Source organism: Penicillium cosmopolitanum (assembly GCF_028827165.1).
Source record: "Penicillium cosmopolitanum strain IBT 29677 chromosome Unknown utg000003l:1.0-3747932.0:1.0-3751027.0, whole genome shotgun sequence".
Taxonomy (NCBI): Eukaryota; Fungi; Ascomycota; class Eurotiomycetes; order Eurotiales; family Aspergillaceae; genus Penicillium; species Penicillium cosmopolitanum.
Window position 1 is genome coordinate 3,078,738 of NW_026622673.1, and position 19,038 is coordinate 3,097,775.

At 49.5% G+C, this 19,038-nt stretch overlaps 5 protein-coding genes across 5 annotated transcripts; 2 read left to right on the forward strand and 3 right to left on the reverse strand.

The window, feature by feature from the left end:
* Window positions 1-683: 683 nt before the first annotated feature.
* Window positions 684-3,870, reverse strand: set2 (SET and WW domain protein; the record flags this gene model as incomplete). Its single annotated transcript, XM_056625814.1, has 3 exons — window positions 684-1,382; window positions 1,487-3,237; window positions 3,387-3,870. The coding sequence occupies 3 exons, from the start codon at window positions 3,868-3,870 to the stop codon at window positions 684-686; spliced, it is 2,934 nt and encodes a 977-aa protein (XP_056494396.1).
* A 1,880-nt stretch (window positions 3,871-5,750) lies between these two features.
* On the forward strand, window positions 5,751-7,360 carry N7509_001178 (putative AT DNA binding protein; the record flags this gene model as incomplete). The annotated part of the gene is made up of 3 exons (XM_056625815.1): window positions 5,751-5,792; window positions 5,876-5,990; window positions 6,051-7,360. The coding sequence occupies 3 exons, from the start codon at window positions 5,751-5,753 to the stop codon at window positions 7,358-7,360; spliced, it is 1,467 nt and encodes a 488-aa protein (XP_056494397.1).
* Window positions 7,361-11,118: 3,758 nt separating this feature from the next.
* Window positions 11,119-13,855, reverse strand: N7509_001179 (serine/threonine-protein kinase; the record flags this gene model as incomplete). The annotated part of the gene is made up of 6 exons (XM_056625816.1): window positions 11,119-12,315; window positions 12,365-12,502; window positions 12,558-13,352; window positions 13,420-13,569; window positions 13,620-13,689; window positions 13,764-13,855. 6 exons carry the CDS (start codon window positions 13,853-13,855, stop codon window positions 11,119-11,121), a joined length of 2,442 nt encoding a protein of 813 aa, XP_056494398.1.
* Window positions 13,856-14,221: 366 nt separating this feature from the next.
* Window positions 14,222-14,965, forward strand: N7509_001180 (TRAPP subunit BET5; the record flags this gene model as incomplete). The annotated part of the gene is made up of 5 exons (XM_056625817.1): window positions 14,222-14,258; window positions 14,311-14,527; window positions 14,573-14,718; window positions 14,794-14,882; window positions 14,945-14,965. 5 exons carry the CDS (start codon window positions 14,222-14,224, stop codon window positions 14,963-14,965), a joined length of 510 nt encoding a protein of 169 aa, XP_056494399.1.
* A 223-nt stretch (window positions 14,966-15,188) lies between these two features.
* N7509_001181 (uncharacterized protein) lies at window positions 15,189-15,443 on the reverse strand (the record flags this gene model as incomplete). Its single annotated transcript, XM_056625818.1, has 1 exon — window positions 15,189-15,443. The coding sequence occupies one exon, from the start codon at window positions 15,441-15,443 to the stop codon at window positions 15,189-15,191; it is 255 nt and encodes an 84-aa protein (XP_056494400.1).
* Between the last annotated feature and the right edge of the window lie 3,595 nt (window positions 15,444-19,038).

Sequence of the window (19,038 nt, forward strand, 5' to 3'; positions counted from 1 at the left end):
CCCCGATCCCCGAGTCCCTAATACAAGTCCACTATAAACCGCAATAAGCGAAGAAGCCAACCCCCATCACAAAAAAGCAACAATCCCAACAAAAAAGCAATTATAAAGATGACCCCAAAAACATCCCATTAAGAGAAACAAAGATTTGAAAAAGAAAAAAGAAAAGGATCCAACTCCATATTGACTATGATTGGGGTATTGCCAAATACATCCTGAAACTGAAACTAAACTGCAAAAAAGGGGCGTGATGATGGTGATAAGAAAGACAAAAAAAGAATTGAATATCGCCTCGCTGGCCCTGGCCCTGGTCCCCATCCAGGTCCGTCCCACCTTCACGCATCACCACCGCTATTCTTTTTTTTTCAAAAAACTGCCAGAAAAACTTGAAGTCAAGGGGAAGAAAATGCACTTAACACCCACTCCATGCCGAATCCACTCGAATCGTCCTCTCCGCTTTGCTTCGCGCCGCGTTGCATTGCACTGTATAGCATAGAATTGCGGAATCAACCAGTCAGTCCTCCTTATCCATCTTTCCACCGAAGTAAATCACCCATTTACTCAATTCGATGACATGGTAAGAGGGAGGAAAGATAAATAGAATAAATAAACCCCAAATTAAAAAGAAGAAAGGGAAAAAAGAATTCCAGAGAAAAGATAATAATGAGAAAATGAAAGTGGCAGTGCTATATCCCCTGCACCTGAACACCATTTTGTTGCTGCTGTTGCTGAACACCCTCCATCTCAACGGGATATTCATCAGGAGACTTCGAATGCTCGTCCTTAGGCGGTGGGGGCGGAGGTGGAGGTGGAGCGGATTCATCATCCTCGTCATCAAGTTTTGGCGTCTCATCGCCAAGATCGGCATCGGCGTCAGCATCAGCATCAGGGGGCGGAGGAGGGGGCGGCGGGGGTGTAGATTTCTGTCGTTTGGAAGGAGAAGCTGAGCCAGCATCTGCCGACGAACCATTGAGTAAATTCTCGGCATCGATTTCCTCGGGACGTTTGCGCTTCAGTGAGGCTGAGGCTGAGGCCGAGGCGTCGTCGTCCATTGGTGAGGTCGATGTTGTACCATCACCATCACCACCTGCTTCGTCGTCGGAGAGCTTGGTGACGTCCTCGTCTGCGTCTGCGGGTGTGGAATCTGCTTCTGTTTCTTTGTGTTGGATGGGGAGTGTTGTTGTTGTTGTTGATGCTGTTGTGTTGGCGGCGCTGGAGCTGCTGGATTTGGACCGTCGTTCCATGCGCTCTTTGTGTTTTTTGTAGGCTTTGTCGAAGTAGTCTTTGCAGAAGCTTTTGACTTTTTGTTGGTGCTTGTCACTGATTTTTGTGGGGTCGGTTACGCGGTTGGCTTTATAGTCGCTATTCACGAGTTTGGTGGCCGTCTAGAAGATTTGTTAGCTGTTATACAGGGTAGATATTCCAGGCCCCAAGCAAGCAGCTCTGGTACTAGCATTGGGGTCTTTTGGGTCTTGAGGGAAGAGCATACCTCTTTAGCAAAGCGTTTGAGATCGTCCTTTGGGATCTTATTTTTGTATTTATCGACGAATGGCTTGATGTGGGGGAATAGCTGAGAGAGTTGGTTAGCCATGGCCGGGGATGTTGGGGTGATTAGACGTACTGTGTTCTCGTATAGCTTTTTCTGCTTCTCTATAGAAAGCTTCCTCCATCCTTTATCCTCTCGCTTCTTCTCTTGATGGTCAGATGCCGGTTGCGGGGTGTCGGGGGTATCAATCTTGTGCTCGGAGGTTGGGGTCTTTTCTTGCGAATTGACAATCCCGTCGATAATGCTTTGCAAAGCCAAGTTCTTCTTCTGTGCTGTTGGTGCAGCAGGAGTCGCAGGAGCCGTCGGCTTCTGCCATGTAGGTTTGCCATCAGCTGTATAGTAGTAGAAGCGACCTGACTCGTCCTCTGCCTGGAACCATCCGTCTGGGAGCTGACGGTCCGGGAGCTGGCGCCGACGATTCGGTCGAGGCCGCTGGTTCTGTTGGTGTTGAATTCTCTCTCGTCGTGGTTGAGTCGGGCGTTGTCGGGCCTCGTATGAGGGTGAGGGTGATCGTGTGACAGAGCGTTGACGCTGCTCGCGACCGGATTCCCGGCGCTCGAATTGATTCACTGCTTTCTTGGCTTGCTCGTCCCGCTTCATACGCGGAATGCGGTAGCCTACCTTCAAGTCTGCCCAATCGGCCAATAAGACGATGGCTTTCTGCTCGACACGTTCGTCGCCGCAAGTGGTGAGAGGCTGTATATTCGTTTCGATCTTGGAGTCAATGATTTTGTTGCGAGTCATTCGTGGGAACTTGTCCAGGATGTCCAGGATTTGCAGCACGACATTGTGATCCTCTTTCCATTGCGCGAGTTGGGAGTTCAGAATCTGGTAACCATGCATCTTGACAACCCTGTTGGACACCCTCTCGTCCTCGCAACGCTGGATGCGGCCCAAAAGTTTGACGGCAATCCATTTCTCCTGGCATTGCATGAGAGCCGCCATGACCTTGGTGACGCCATCCTCCTGAAGGGACTTGGGTTGCACGCTGTCCACATACTCCTCGTCGTTCTCTTCGGTCTTCTTCTTCTTGGGCCTCCGGGCAACCACGGTATCCCAAGCGTCCTCCTCATCGATACCGAGGGCCTCAATTGTCGCATTCGAGAGCTTGGTGGCTTGTTCGGTCTGGGTACGGCCACCGATAAACCCGGTACAGTTCGGCTCGGCACAGTAGCAAGGCTGGGGATCGGCTCCATATCGATCGACGTTGTAGTTGAAGACCAACTCTTCGCCTGCTTCCACAACTCGCTCGGCAAAAATTCCCATTCGCAGTTTCTCACCCACCACCCACTTGTCGACATAGCAGTTGGGGTTACAAGAGTGGTTGCAGAACCGACCAAGGTTGCCACGTTTCGTTGCGTCCACGAATTCGCCCTTGTTGAGGGACATGAAGTAGAAATGTTTGATGCCCTCTTCATCATATTGTCTCATGCGGCGCCGGAATTGGGCCTCGCCCACGACTTCGCCGACATACTCGAAGATCAACTGGTGCGGTTCGAGTTTTGTCTCGGCGCGTAACCCGAAGCCCTTCTTTTCTGTCTTGATGACCGAGACCTGCGCATATTCTTTGTTCTGGAATCGTTGATTGCGGCAGTCGGCGCCACAGCCGCAGTCGCCCACGCATTCGATTTTGGTTGCTCGGTTGATGCAGTCGGAGTCGTCGCCACAGGCTTGATTCTGGCCGTGTTTCGCATCTGAGAAGAGAGTAATAAGTATGACGATCAACAGAACGTTGGAGATTGTACAGGGAGGTCCAACGGAGATCCAAGTCACATTCAACTCGGCAGAAGGGTTCAAAGTCCGTCGGATTCCTCTCACTTGCAGGTGCAGGGATCAAACTTACCCCGCTCCTCGGAGCAGTCACACTCCATTGCGTGTTCCGTGTAGCCCATGTATTTATTCGCGTACCAGCAGGCCTGGATCTGCTCGAAAGTCGCGAGGGCATCTTGAGTGCTGTCGGGTAAGTGATCGAAGAGCTGCGGTGGGCGCGACACAACCTTTTGCGAGGAGCTACGCGACAGCTTGGGAGGCTGGCCGGGCTCCTGTTTGAGGAGGATGTCGCCGCCGACCGTCTCCTCGTCGGAGGGGCTGGCCTTCATTTTCGGGTGTGCTTCTGGATTGAATTGATCGGAGGTTGCGGAGGTGAAGGCAGCAGGAGAGGCAGAGGCAGAAGCCGAAGCAGGAACCTTCATGTCGCCAGACGGCTCAAGTTTGACATTCATCGCATCTGGGGCGGAATTGGCGTTGCCATTCGCGGAGGGCGTGGAGATTGCCATCGCGTCGGGGGAGATGGACTTGCCATTTCTCAGGCCGTTGGGGGAGTCCATGATCTGTGCCTGGTCATGAGATTCGGACCCTTGGGCAGTCGTCACGACCTAGACGCGAAGTGATGGGAGATAGGGAGATTAATTTGATCCATCGAGGATTATCTCGCGCTCACCGCCTGCGGCGAGGAGGCAGCGGAGATGCACGATGAAGTAGAAAGTCGAGGCTAGGGGAGCTACCTCGGTGATAATTGAGAAATGGGTTGTTGGGAGTTGTTAGTTATAGTTTGCAATATTTTCTGCGGCATTGGTCTTGCAGATATGCTGTTGTAGATGTTGTAGGGTGTTGATGTTGCGAGATCTTCTAGTAGTCGGGGCAGCGAGATCGGAGATTGTCACGTGCAAGTATACGCTGGCAACAGTGATGCAGTATAACAAAAGCTGGTAGTAGTTATGGGTGGTTATTGGTAAGGTTGTTGGTAACTTGAATTAGCCAGTAGCTAGTAATTATTCATTAAGTCTATGTTTGTAGTAGTATACACATTGTAAATACAGTAGTAGTATTAGTATCGAGTATAGCACCGACACCACTAGCATGACCTGATACCTCGGCCTCGGAATGCACCCTCGCCCAATCATTTTATACAGCAATGTGCAAAGCATAATGACAATACAGCGAATCAGCGGCAGACTCCAACTTTTGCTCGTCACCAATCGATCTGATGTGCAGTTCAATGATTTGCATTTACCGTATTAGCGTGGGATATTTACTATCCATGGCTTGGATCCAGTACTCAGGTACCTACTCTATTCAAGGTTCTTGTTATACTATGTAGTACTCTGGGGGTTTCTATCAATTAATACTATAGGCGGAAGAAACCTATGATCTCATGGGATCTCAGGTAAAATGGAACTTACCACCTCCACTAGTGTAAGCCTGCCCGGGTTGAAGGTAAGTACCACTGGAAGTACCACTGGCGCCAACATGTACATTTATGTACATCATGCATGTATCCTTTTGACTTTGAGTGTAATTAAATATTCAAACTTGGAAGCACCTGGGCACCTGCTACCAACCATAAAGACTAACCGTTTCCTTTGTCCTCCTTTGTGCTCAGCTACTTGATACTACCACTTACACTTCCTCTACTTACCGCTAATATAGCGCGCACTAGTCACTTTAGTACCGCCAGGACAACGACAAAAAGTACATTCCCAAGTACCCAGACTCGTGTTTCACCCCGGCGGGGCAAACCATTAGTGGGTCAGTTTAAACCGCGATTTGAGAATTGGGCCCAACCATTCCTACCGGTGGGCTCCGCTTTTCACGCTGGCATCCTGCTGCAGACAGCATTGCAGTAGTGTCCTGTTTGCCCCTCTAGGTTTGGAGCTTTTGTTCTGGAAGATGAAACCCTTCTGCTTGCCCCCCTTTTCCCTTCTAAAGTCTCCTAGCCACTCCTTTTCCTGCAGCTGCCCTGTCCTGTGCGATTCCGAACCAATCCTTTCCTCGGCGGACTCTTTGCCTGCGTTCTTTTTCTGTTCTTGTCGACTTTTCTGTGGCTATCGTTTCTTCTTCACTTTCGTCCCTCGCTTGGTTCCGTTCTGATCTGCTTGCTCTGCACCGCACTGCTTTTCTGATCTGGCTCTGCTCTACTCAACTGAGCAGTGCATTCCATTGTGTTTCATTTCTCTTCTTCACTCTCGTTCGCTCATTCTTCTTAGCCTTTTATCACTGCTTGTCGCGTGGAAATGACTTAATTCCCGCCGTCTATTTTTTTTTTCTATTTTTCTATTTCTCATTTCTTGTTTCATTTCTTCCAAGGTTTCCTTTTTATGTCCGGATCTTTCCCTCGCTTTTCGCATTTGCGCATTGGCTTTCTTCTTCGCCGCTCTCGATTCATCACGTACCGGAGGCTGTTTGTTTTTCGTTCCCATGGTTGGATATGTCGAATCAACCCGAGAGGCCCTGGTCGGAGGACGAGAAGGTATTTTATTCCAGAGCACTGAGGCACAGGCTCTCTTAGACGGACTGTATACTCCGAGAATCTTGTAGCTAATACTTTCTCAGTATGCTCTACTCTCCGAGATTCTCAAGAAAGCCGGCATCCCATCCAGCTATCTCGTCCGCATTATCAATGAGTATCGCATCGAACCCAATTGGAATGATATTCCCCTCCCACATGGTAACAACCACTCAATTGCGCCAATCTTGGAATATGTCCACCATTGCTCACTTTAATCAGGTCGCTCGCTTAATTCCTGCAAAATGGCCCTATTCAATATGACCCAGCCTCATGCGCCCGGAGGTCCAGGAACAGGCTCGGGTCCAGCACCGAACCCATCGCCACTGGCATCAACATCAGCACCGGCCTCAGTATCAGCATCAACATCAGGATCAACCATTGGTGCAGCTTCAGTACCACCACCAGCCCCAACACCACCAATGAGCACCGCAACACCTCGCCCACTGTTACCTCACCAACCACCCCTCCACGACCCCCGCAAACGCCCTCTTGACTCTCATTCTCACTCACATTCTCACCCGCACCACTCCCACTCCCACCACCCAAAACCCCCACAGCCAACACCACGCTTAATCCAACCAAAACCACCCGCCAGCAACGCCTCCTACAGCAGCGAAAGTCCCGCCCCGCTCTCCCCACGCTGGTCAGCCATCGGACCAGGCGGCGAACCCCCGCGCAAACGCGGCCGCCCCAGCAAAGCAGAAACCGAACGCCGTCGCGCCGCCGCCCAAGCCCGCGGCGAAACGTACCCTCCCCCACGTCGCCCAATCAGTCGCGCCAGACCCGTCGATATCCATTTCAGTATCCCGCCTTCACCAACAAGTCCCGGCACCTCGGCTTTCCCTTCAGCTTCGGCTCCAGCTCCAGCTCCAGCTCCTGTGCCTGGGTCATCGTCCGCTGTCTCTGTTGCTATGGGCGGATATGGCCATACGCCATCATCCGCCCCACCACCGGGTCTAATGCCCGCCTCTGTACCCTACGATATGCAAGTATCGCGCGCAAGATCGGGCGTAGGAATGGGTGTTGGTGTTGGCGGTGGTGTTGGATCTAGCGTTGGTGTTGGTGTAGGTGTGGGGATAGGAGGCTCTTTATCCAGCCCCGTTCCCATCCATGGTTCACTTTCGGGTTCGACTTCTTCAGGTTCCGGCCCGCATGACCCGCGCCCTAACCGCGCTATGAGTTTACGCGAGTTACCCCGACCTTTGGAGATGACTTCCACTCATAATGCATTACCTTCGCCTCATGCTTTGCAACTTGGACCGCCGGATTCGTTTCGGCCGCGATTGAATAGTGCTGGGGAGAGGATGTTTGGGCCTGGACATGCTTTGTCGAGTCCTGGGCCTGGGTCTATTTCTGGGGGTCCTTCGGATCGCTTTTCGCCGGATAGAAGGGGGTCTGGTGCGAGTGTGAGTGTTAGTACTCCTGTTGCTGGGTTGAGAGATCGTGAGATTGGTTCTGGGTCTGGTCCTGGATCTGGTGCGGGCTATTCGGATTTGAGGAATAGTTCGACACCTGGTGAGCCGCGGTAATGGACCGATGGGTGGTAGTATTCATTCACTTGGTGGTGATAATGGTCGTCTTTTGCTGGGAGAGAATGATTACGACTCATGAACTAGACCGCTTCGCTTGATCTTCGTCTTCGTCTGCGCTTCCGTCTTTGTCTGAACCCAATTGGTTCATGTTCATGCGCTAACGCCAAAACAACAACGACATATACAGTTCGGCTTTTACATTTACTTCGTTCAGCATGCAACGCTTTTCTTTGACCCGTTCGGTCTGATTTTACTGACCTCACGCCTGTCTGCCTTTCAATGGTTGCTCTGCTCTGATTTGTTTGCTTTGCGCTGCAATGCGACACCTTTTCCTCGATTATGGCTACGACTCAGATATGAATGCACGTCTGCATCAGTCTACATTAGCTCTGTTTTACGGAGCTCATTCTATGAATGTTTTTCTATCATTCATATATTCTCGACTTCAACTTCGACTTCCGAGTTACCCCTCTTTGTCTTATTATTTCAGTCATTTCCAGCTGAGCTACTCGCCTCGCCAACACACGGGTTTCCTTCTTCAAATATTTCTTGAGAATTCTGCTTACTGATTTGGACATCCGTCCCACTCATCACCCAGCGTGACGCGATATGACACGCACTCATGAAACCGGCCCTTTACATTACCAATTTCAACTTCAATTACCGTCCACGCGGCCCACGACTGAACCGAACCGATCTGATCTGATCTGATCTCAACTGCACTTCTGGTTTCCTGTACATTTAATAAACACCTTTTCTTTCCCTTCTTTCCATTCTTCGATCCCTCATCTTATCTTCCTTCTTTCAATCCTTCCATACCTGCCAATGGCAAAGAAATGGTTCGGCAACGCTTCATGACTTGACTTGATTTATCTATTCACTTTTCGCTTGTCTGCTTTTACAAATCCTCTATCTTTCTGTTTCTGTCTTTGTTTTCCTGGATTCAATTCTTCCCAACTTACCAGCTACCCACTCACTCAACTTCGGACTTTACCTCGAATATCCCCAGTTTATTCAAGTCCTACGAGTCACGACTACATCCCACCGCGGGAAATTATTGATGCTGGCTATTGCCTTTTTTTACTCTTTACTCTCTCTTTTTATTTTTGCCTCGTTGTTGCTATGATATGTACGATTAGGATTTAATTTAATGTACAGAGTTTACAACGCTATCACACATGACAGAGTCGGAGGACTACTACTAGTTGTAGGACACAGACACAGCGCATCGTTAACTACTAGTAGTCGTATCTGGCACTAGTTAGTATTTTGCGTACTACTAGTAAGACATGAAGGTTCGCCGGGATAACTTCGGGGATTGGATAATCAGTGGCAACAATTACCGATAGATCGACAGGATCCTCTCGTATTCTACGGCACATCGATCCCGACATGCCGCCCGTCCACGGGTAATATCATCCAACTTGAACCTTGGAAGGATCAAATTTTCGAAGATCCTTCCGGAACCTTTCCGAATCACCCAAACACAGCAACTAACTCTATCGCCATAAACTCTTGTCCCCACTATACTGACTTCCCTCCCGGTATAGGAGCGCGGGAACGGGTCGCAGAGTGAGACTAGGCTGAGTATCTCACTCCGATCTTAGTCTAGATTGGGTAACTAGTCGCATTGATTAATTACTACGAGTACGAGGGTACGGAGTAGTAGTTACTGCTAGTGCTTCATGACTCGTGTTCCCCGGGCCAGCCGCAGGGTCCGCGCGCGTGATTTACTTGAAGTTGAATCCCAAATATAAGCAAGACAGGCTCAAACGCTGGTAGGACTCAAATACGAGTTTGGACTAATTAGCCTGAAACTGGGATTGTAGCCCCTAGTCTATAAATATCATGATAATATTCTTATTTGACACTGTTGCTAGTCGCTAGCTACTAACTACTAGCTTAACAAAGGTACCTTTGCCATTTACTCCAGGTACTCGAAGGACTACTATTAGTATTACTAGGAAGCGGACAAGTCCGTAACTACTAGTTATCTAGTACTAGGAATGTCTAGCTTAGCCCTAGCCAAAACCCAATTCCAATCCCAATTCCAATGCCAATTCCAATGCCAATTCCTCCGCTCCATCTTTCTGTTTGGAAAGACGTCATAATTGCCTAGCTTAAATATGAAAGCACACACAATGAATGCGAGTTATTAAAACCCAGCGTACTATAGTAGAACTCGCCTTTCCTTCTCCTACCAAGGCCTTTTTCCTCTCCAACTATCTCCTACTAGGAGAATTGATGTTTTCAAAACGTGAAAAGGACTATTTTGGAACAGTTACAAAGGTGAAACTGTTCTCACTGCTGAATTTCAACTAATATACTCGCCTCCATTTTCTCTCGCCTCCCACCATATTGACAGTGTTTCCTGTGAAGATCACGCAGCCTCCTGTGAACCTTTTCCTGTTTGAGGAATGCAGAAAAACGGCTACGCAAATTTACAGATGGACCACAAAATACCTCCCACTGCCGAAAGCCTTTGCGCGCGGGTCATTCCACAATTTTGCTTCTTTTTCTTTCTTAGGGATACTGGTTATACCTACCCTCTTGTAGGGTATTCTCTCCTTATTATTCCCATCAATTTGAGCTTTCGCTCAAGAATCATTAAACGGGGACGACTTCGCCGTATCCCTCCTTAGACATTTCGTAACTCTGCTCTACTATCTTCGCCAGTTGATATTCTCCCACCGGGCTAGACAGATGAGATGGTGAAGCAGGGTAGGGTATAGAGGTTGCAAGATGGCATGAACAATAAACTTGAATGAACATATTGTCACCTAAATTCGTCGGATGACCCTTTTTACTTTTTATTAGCCCAATAGAGAGTTCTTCAATACTAGTATCATCTTCTCTCACTCCCGACACTTGATACCTAGCGATACGAAACTCCTAATACATTACCGACTCAAATTGAGCCACAGAAACACGTCTGATTTGATGATACAAACTTGAATTGAACCTGGCTTTAAGCAAGGTATGCCCAGGATCTTCACTACTGGTATGTACATGTACTATTTGTATGGCTTACCCGGATTGAATACTACTAGTAGTAGTAGATGCCCACTGGCCCTTCGGCCATTGCAAGAACCACAGTGAGAATGAAGTATACAGCTTACTAGGAGTGACACCTACTGCTACCGTATACTACTACCAATACCCGTAAATCACAAAGCCACTAATCTATTCTTCTAGAGATAACCCGCACTATTCAAACTTGAATGAACCCTTGCCAGCACTTATATACGGTAAAGCTTAATCCAAAGCGGAGAAAAGCTTGGCATTTGAATCTTTGGTTCGGCGGGGACCTGGCTTGAGAACGGATATTGTTTAGTATCCAATAGGATGGTTCGCCTTTAGATTTGCCAGTTAGACTATAACCTAGGCTAGACTAAGCCCTGAGGACACCATGACTCGGATCGGACCTAAGGTAGTCTGCCCAAATAAGTACTCTTTGAGAAAACTTTCGGTATCAGAAGCGGTAAATAAAATTTGATATGGACAATGAAATGAAAAGATAAATGTAAGGCGACTCGAAGGCAAGGTATATGAACTTGAAAAGGAAATGGAAATGGAAATGGAAAGTAGGACACGACGTTTGGCGATGCGATGCGCTGCACTGCACTGCAATGCACGAACGGGTATGCATAGTAGTAACTACCATCCCCTCCCCTCCCCCTCCCCCTCCTCCCTCGCCTCTTCATCGCATCCAGGGTATGTATGTAAAACAATTCTGGAATCTCAGCCCAACTAAATCACTCTCCAGATTTATCCCGCGCCCTATTAAGAAGCCGCCTCAACTTAACCGAGGAGTCACCCGCCGGTGCATCTGTGTGAGTACCCATTGCCTCGAGGGCCGAGGGTTCAGGCTCGGGTATAGAAGCAGACGAATACGGATGCGATCCTCTTCTTTCCTGCTGGGCCTGGACCTGATTGTGCTCCGAAGTCTGCCTCTGCTCTTCACGCCCAGCTTGTTCTTTCTGCTGCTGAATCTGATTGCGAAGCATACTCACCGCAGCGCCGAATGCCGTCGACGGCCCGCGACTGGGCGAGCTGAATTTCTGCCCGACTTGTAGATTTAGGGTTTTGTCTTTCACGAACTTCATCACTTCGTCTTTACCTTCCACGCGGCGTGTTAGGTAGACCTTTGGGCCGGGAATTGCACCTTCATCGGTACCAGTGTCAGTTCCGTTACCGGCGCCAGCGCCAGCGCTGGTTTGGGTGGTTTCTGATCGGATGCGCTCTAGTTCTTTGCCATATGCCGTTTCGTAGATGTCGAAGTCTGCTGCGCCGGGGGATTCGCTGACGATTACAGGGTCGTCGACAGTTGGTAGGTCCATGTCTTCTGTGCTGTCGGGTTCTGCAAATATCGGGACTGGATCGCTGACGGGGAACTGTTCTTCTTGCGATGTGCCGGTGTATGTTGACGGCCCAATGGATAAATATGACCAGTTTTCTTCCAATGGGTCTCGGGCGTGTCCTCTTGTCCCCTCGATGCTGCGCTTTGTGGTTGCTGAGCTGGCTCTAGAGAGTGGAAGTTTTGGAGATTCAGATCGTTCATCCGCTCTCCCTGATCGACCGCTGCGTATAGAGCCAGAATCTCTCCGCTCCGGTTCGAAGACCCCGCTGGGCAGGCGACTACTCGCAGGACTGTGCTCTGGTCGGGAAGACATGCTAGCTGAGTCGCTGGCCCCGGGTCTGGGGCCGAAGTGATCTCGGCGCAAAGCAGACATGGGAGATCTGCCCAAGAATCTTCGGACGCCTGCGTTCAAGCCATGACTGCCGTGACCGTGCCCTTGGCCAAGTCCAACTTCTGGGAAGTCTTCACTCTCGTCCATTTCCATGGGCGGGGCAACGAATTGAGCATCGCCACCTAGAATACTTTGCATGGCTGGCCCTGCTGCTCCCTTGGCTGGGTCGACAAGCCGCTTGAAATTCTTGACTGCTTTCATCTGCCTGGAATTAGCGTCTGCTTGGAAAATTCCCTTCGCTTGTACTCACCACTGTCATAAGGCGGCCAAAGTTTCCTGTAATAGCCATGTTCATCTCCTCTTCGGTTGGGGGCTCGATCATCTGAGCAGTGTTTTCCTCCTTCGAGAGAAGAGGATTGGTCCCATTCAAGGTGACCCAGGGATGTGTCTGTACTCAACAAGTCGTGAGCATTTGCAATTATTCCAATTCTGGGGCTACTCACCCGTAAATCCCTCATTCTGATGCGTTTTGCGGGATCTTTCTGTAAGAGTCGAGCCATCAAATCCTTGAACTGCTCATCTTGTTCATCCTCACATACCACCTCGTCACTGCGAATACTCTCATACAGCTCGAAGATACTCTGCTGTTCAAATGGCAGGCGTCCATACCGAAGACAGTACAAAGTGACTCCCATGGACCAGATATCCGCTGCCTTGCCCGAGACATCGCCGTGTTTCACTACACACAGCTCTGGCGGGAGAAAGGCAGGTGATCCAGCAGACTTAGCCGTGAACATATCCGACTCCTTGGCAAACATTTCCGACACGCCGAAATCGACCACCTTGAGTACATCATCGCTAGTCACCAAGCAGTTATCGGGTTTGATATCTCGATGCACGATACCCTGCGCATGAAGATATTCAATACCCAGCATTAGATCGCGGAACCAACAGCGGCAATGCTCGTCATCGTACGGGTCAGCTCGCTCTTCCAACCCCACTTTCATGACGACGCCCTTCTTACACATTTCCATGACCATGTATAGCGAGTCCTCGGTCGGATCATCCAGCACCTCGATCAGCGAGACCAAGTTATTATGATTCAATTTCTTCATGATGGCAATCTCTTCCTTGATCAGGTAGAGCGGGTTCTTTGCATTCTCATTATCGTCCTCGGACGGATGACGATGGAGCGGCGAGTTAAATCCAGTGCCCGGGCGACGAGGTCCTCGAGGCCGTCGCAGAAGATGCGATTGTGCTCGTTTCCGCAGTCGAGACTTTGAAAATTCTTTCACGGCCTAGTGATAATTGTTAGATTTTACCCCATTCAGGTCATGTCCATTTCCGTGGGAAGTGAACTCGCACATATTCATTGCCAAATTGGTCCGCGGCGAGGTGAACAGCTCCGAAGGACCCCCGACCAATCTCTTGTCTGATTATATACTGATTGATACGATGCTCGGCGGTACCATCGTCCTGACTGGTGGTATATTCGGAGCGGGCGTCCAGTGTTTCCTAGCCGTATGGTCAGTCGGGATTCATGACGAACGGCAGAGGAATGCTACCTTCACCGGACGCCTTGCTCGGGGATTCCGTTGTCGATGTCGCTGAGGATTATCGAAGGAGCCAAATGAGCTGAAGGGTTGGGATAGTATGCGTCAGCCATGTCCATATCAATGGCATATGCCAAATAAAAGAGATAGTCTTACGCGACAGCGGGCCGCGGAAGGCCTGTACTCTCTAAAGAGTCGATCGAGGTGTTCTTTGAAACATCGGAGCGATTCTCGAGTGAGTCTTCCATTGGATGGGAGAGTCCCTTTGGGAATGCTGAATGGTGTGGGGTAGAGAGGGGAGGGGGAAAGAAGAAGGAGTGGGGGAGATCACCACACAGCGCAGCTGGGGCTGTCAGCCTTACGAGAAAAAAGAAATAGCTTCTTTTTTCCCCTTGCACGGACGATCCAATCTGCGCGCTGTCAGTTGCAGTTAGTTTCACAATTCACGTCTTTAGGCAGCGTTATTCTGGATTTAAGGTCCCTGCCTTTTTGGGGTGAGCGTTTATCGTTATCGCTCTCACCGCCTTCAGCTCCTGAATCAACAACATCGGGCTTCCCTGGTCGTTTCCCCAGGCGAGCCTCCTCTCTCACTACCACACCACCCCACTACCACAATGCCTGTTTATTCTTTTTACATCTTTGACCGCCATGGTATGTCGACCCTGTAATCTACTATTCCACCGTCTCCACTGACCCAATCTAGCGGAGTGCATCTACAAGCGTCGCTGGCTTCCTCGCCCAACCTCCATCGTGGGGAAATCCTCACGCGCCACGGACGCCCAAGCGGGTCCATCAGGACTAGGACAGACCGTCAATGCGAGTGACGATGATGCGAAATTAGTATTTGGCACAGTCTTCTCCTTGAGGAATATGGTGCGCAAATTGGGGGGTGAAGAGGACAAGTACGACTCAACTCGGTGGTCAGCAGGCCAAACATACCTTGACAATAAACTGACCGGTTCTAGCTTCGTGTCCTACTCCACTAGCCAGTATAAGCTTCACTACTACGAGACGCCGACAAATATCAAATTCGTCATGTTGACCGACTTGAAGAGTCCCAGCATGCGCATCGCCCTGCAACAGATCTATATCAACTTATTCGTGGAATACGGTATGTCCACGGTCGCATATTATAGCTTGCCTTTGCCTTTGCTCTGCTTCATCTCTAACATCATCACTTGTCTAGTTGTGAAAAATCCCCTCTCACCGATCGAACACCCGGGCGGCGTCGGCGTCAACAATGAGCTCTTCGAAGAGTCATTGGAACAGTTCGTGGTATGTGTTTTCTTCTAGTGCTGGCTCGCCCCTTTTTGTTGACTTGTTTTCTGATGTGGCAGCAGACTCGCGTTCTTGCGTGATACAACGATGTAACAAAGCAACCGAGCAAAAACCATATCCATCACTCAGCATTACAAATGCCCAGGCCCTTCCTACACCAGACCCACCATAGCTAGCCCAGATCGAACCGACTAGTACACCGCAACCCCAGCCCCAACCCCCCGACCAGTGGCGCCGGGGTACATGTATTTCGGCGCCTCCGGCCCCAGGACCCTCGATACCGCCTTTTCAACCGGCCGCCACTCACCGGTACCGGCGTCCCACGTGGCGTGAATGTTGGCTTGAGCTGGGGCGGTTTGATAAGCCGGCGCGAACCAATTCGGCAGTCTGCAGATTTCGCATGAATATCACTGCGGACCTCCAGACAAGGACCGGTCTTGGCAATGCGTTTTTGAGCGGGCGAAGTCGGATCAGGAGGATGGCGAACGAATTGACGCGGTTCTTGGGTGGCTGGCTATACTTGATACTGTGGAGATATCCCAGCGTACTGGCTGGCATTGTGTGGGTTTACTTATCAGCGGCCCGTCGGGTAGCCAGCGGCATGCAGTGTTTATCCCGAGGTCACGTCGATCTATTCATCTACCCCGTGCTCGCGGCCGTGCCCGTGCCCATGCCCGTGGGTAGTTATGATATCCCACATTGTCGAAAGAGCAGATGCTGGGTAACTTATATCTGGTACTAGCTAGTACAGTTCGAATTGCAAATCCGGGTACCACTGGCGTATAACCGAGTCTACATTATGTACATGCTCAATTGACTACAGTAGTTCCAAGGTTACACTTACACTTACCCTGACTCGACTCGTCTCCCTTACCTCGTAATGAACCTGCGTCAGCCAATCCATACCGATCACACGTTATACGCACAACCTGCAGAATGACCAATCACACCTGCAAGGCCGAACTTGAATCTTCAGATAAGGCGGGTTCATGCAGCAGGGCTGAACTCGGGAAGATGTTTGCTTTTTTGGCGGCACATGAGGTCTGCAACACCAATCTTCAGGTTGGTACTGTATAAGAAGTTCGCGGGTGCTCGAGATGTAATCAAAATCACACTCCAGGTTATGGTAGATATTAATAATAGTACGGGCTATGTTCTTTTGCTTCAGTCATCCTGAAGCTTAATCTGAGACGGTCAGCAGTTGGGGCTGTTCACCTACCCCATTAGGCATATGTCAATTTAGTAAGTCGAGTTAAGTACATGGTATGACTCGGAATAGAGTGCGGACTACCATCAAGCAAGGGCTCCTCTAACTGCAAGCTCTATTTCTAATACGAAATGGAAGCCCCTGCCTAGCGGGAGTCATTTCAAATCTTCACCCGCCTCTCAGCCCTAAGCATAGGGTGGGCATCAGCATCAGCCTCAGCCTCAACCTCAGCCTCGCAGCCTCGAATTAAATACTATGCAATACAATGCAAAAACGCAGCCTTGTACAAGACTCGAATTTCTGTAAAGCCCTAACATACTCATACATACAATACAGTCTCCAAAACAAAACATTTCAAGTTACCTCGCCATCGGTTCTCCGTGCAGTAGATTATCCATCCTATGGCCCTAACAAATCCCGCACACCCACAATCGTCAACAAAATGATTGTATAACATAACAGATATTGACAGCAGATCCTCAGCAAAAGCAAAAAAAAATATCTGCATATCTGACGTGTTGGCTGAAACTAAAGAAACTTGAAAGAAAAAAACAAGAGACACGAAGGCGACTTCAAGGTAAACTGATCGGATCCGAGTCCGCCACCCAAGCTCTCCACCGTGGATTCAATCCACGGTCGAAGCAAGAGCTGTGATTGATGAGCGCCAGGCACATTCTGGTCCGAGCTTCTGCACGCCGAGCTCAGCTCTTGGCAGTGCCAGTGCCACTGCTTATCTCGAGCTGGTGGCTCCATCTGTGTGACCTTGAGTTGAGGTTGTACTGTACCTCTACTAGAGCCAAGAGGATTTACGGATTTAGGTACATGAACAAAGGGCTGTTGGAGGTCTGCTCACTTCGAGGTCGTACTTCATACTCGTATACAAAGTAGATTCTTGAGTTGAGTATATGTCAACGTACTGTACCAAGAGAGAAAGAGAGTGTCTACTATCTAGTCTCCTACCAACCACAACAAGTAGGAACAATACTCCGTACAGTAGATCTACAGTAATCAGAAGATCAAATCCACCACACACTCACGCCAGACAGACAGTACTAGTTACCCCGTACCAGTACATGCAGTTTAGCTTCAGCTCGGACCAGCCTTACTTGAGCCCTCGTCTCGTGCATCCCACGCCACACCATACCACACCATGCCACGCCCTCTCACATCCCAGTCCCAGTCCCATTCCTACAAGTATTCCCGTGGAGACTCTAATCCGATGCAACCAAACAGCAAGTCCAAACTGGCGGTCAGCACAACTCTTCAGCCAAGGAAGCTTTTACTGATCTGCCGCCTGCGCGTGTCACCCGCGCTTGTGGGGCAGGAAGGAGAGGGAAGAGGAGAAGAGGGGAGAGCTTGAAGTTTAGGGGAGGGGTAGTTGCATATGATTATGCATCCAAGCTGTACGCTGCGCTGCACAGCTCAAGCTCCGGGCTAAAGTACTCCGTTGCCAAGAAGGAAGTTTTGGAGGCCATTGGGATCGGCATTAGTGTTGGCATGTAGATGCACAGTATGAGATTGTGATGGCGATGGTGATGGAGGTGAGGGTGGGTAATGGTTTGCCCGCATGAATCCAACATCGACATGTGGCACTCCCGCTTAATATTTGCGGAGTCGGGGGTGTCTAGAAGTGTTGTGATTGGTTCGATGAAAATGCCTCGTAGTGAGGTAGCCCCATACAGTACAGTGTACATTGTACGAGTGTACGAGTAGCCGGCGGGGAGCTGTAGTCGGTGGGATATTTGATTCCGATTAACCTTAGCGTTGGAACAAAGATAACCTTTAGGTGTATGAGTAGGGTTTTTTTGCAGTTGGTTTTGGTTTTGGTTTTGGTGGTAAGTTGAAGCCACACTATGAGTTTGTACGTACCTACTGTATTATAGTATTTCGATTTCGATTTCGATTTTCTAAGAGGTTGTTCTTGCTCTTGCTTCAAGTTTCTTTGCAATTTTACCGTCAGTTATTCATGGTATGGTACTATATAACCTATCTCCAATATACTACAGTATAATATTCCTTCTCTCCATCCCAACAGCGTTGTAAGTACAATGATTATTACGAGTAGTTCAAGTTACTCCGTACTAGGCACTGTACAGTACTATCGCATACACATGTCTCCCACGTCCCGATCAAACCGAGGTCAAACATCAAGCCAATGTTAGCCACACACGGCACCAGCACACTAGGGGCTGTGCTCGTCCCAAAAAGCAATAAGATTTGACGGATTTAACTTCTCGCTAGAATTCCGATATTCGCAATCTGAGTCGCAATCCGGGGTAGATCCCTTTTGGCATGGTCTGCCTAAGAGTAAGCATCTCATCTCCTATAGGGACGGAGCAGAGCGGGATCCGGGATGTGGGCGATATGGGACTGGCACTCAGCCTGCCAGCCCACAGTCCTCGAAGTAGGGTAAGTAAGTAATTGACTACATACTACTTGCCGAATGGGATTTTTTTTACGTCTCTCCTGTAAGTTAAGAAATAATACTCTGTCCGATGAGATGGGATTTATCGCGAGCTCATACTAATACTCATACTCAACTCATAGTAATACACTACGAGACCTAGCATGGCCCCACCGAGTATACCCGTAGTGTGTGCATTAGCCTGTGTCTAGCATCTAACTCTCCTCCGCACCGTAGTCCCAGTCCTACCTACTGTAGTCCGGTCCGGTCCTAGCTAGTCTCTTCTAAGTAGTTGGCCTCGTAGTCGTACAGTTTACAAAGAAAGACGGTGAGCTGTCGCGAATCATAAAGAAAGCGCAAAGAGGAGGGGGGTAGACATCTGCCGCTCGTGATGAACTGATAGGCCATAATTTATTCGCTCAGGCTTGATGCTGGAGGTCTGAGCTGAGCTGAGTCTGGAGATTCGCATTGTCATTGTCATTCTCCCTTCTGTCCGACGTTGAGTCGTGTGCTGTGTGCTGCTCTGTTCGCCAGAGAAATGC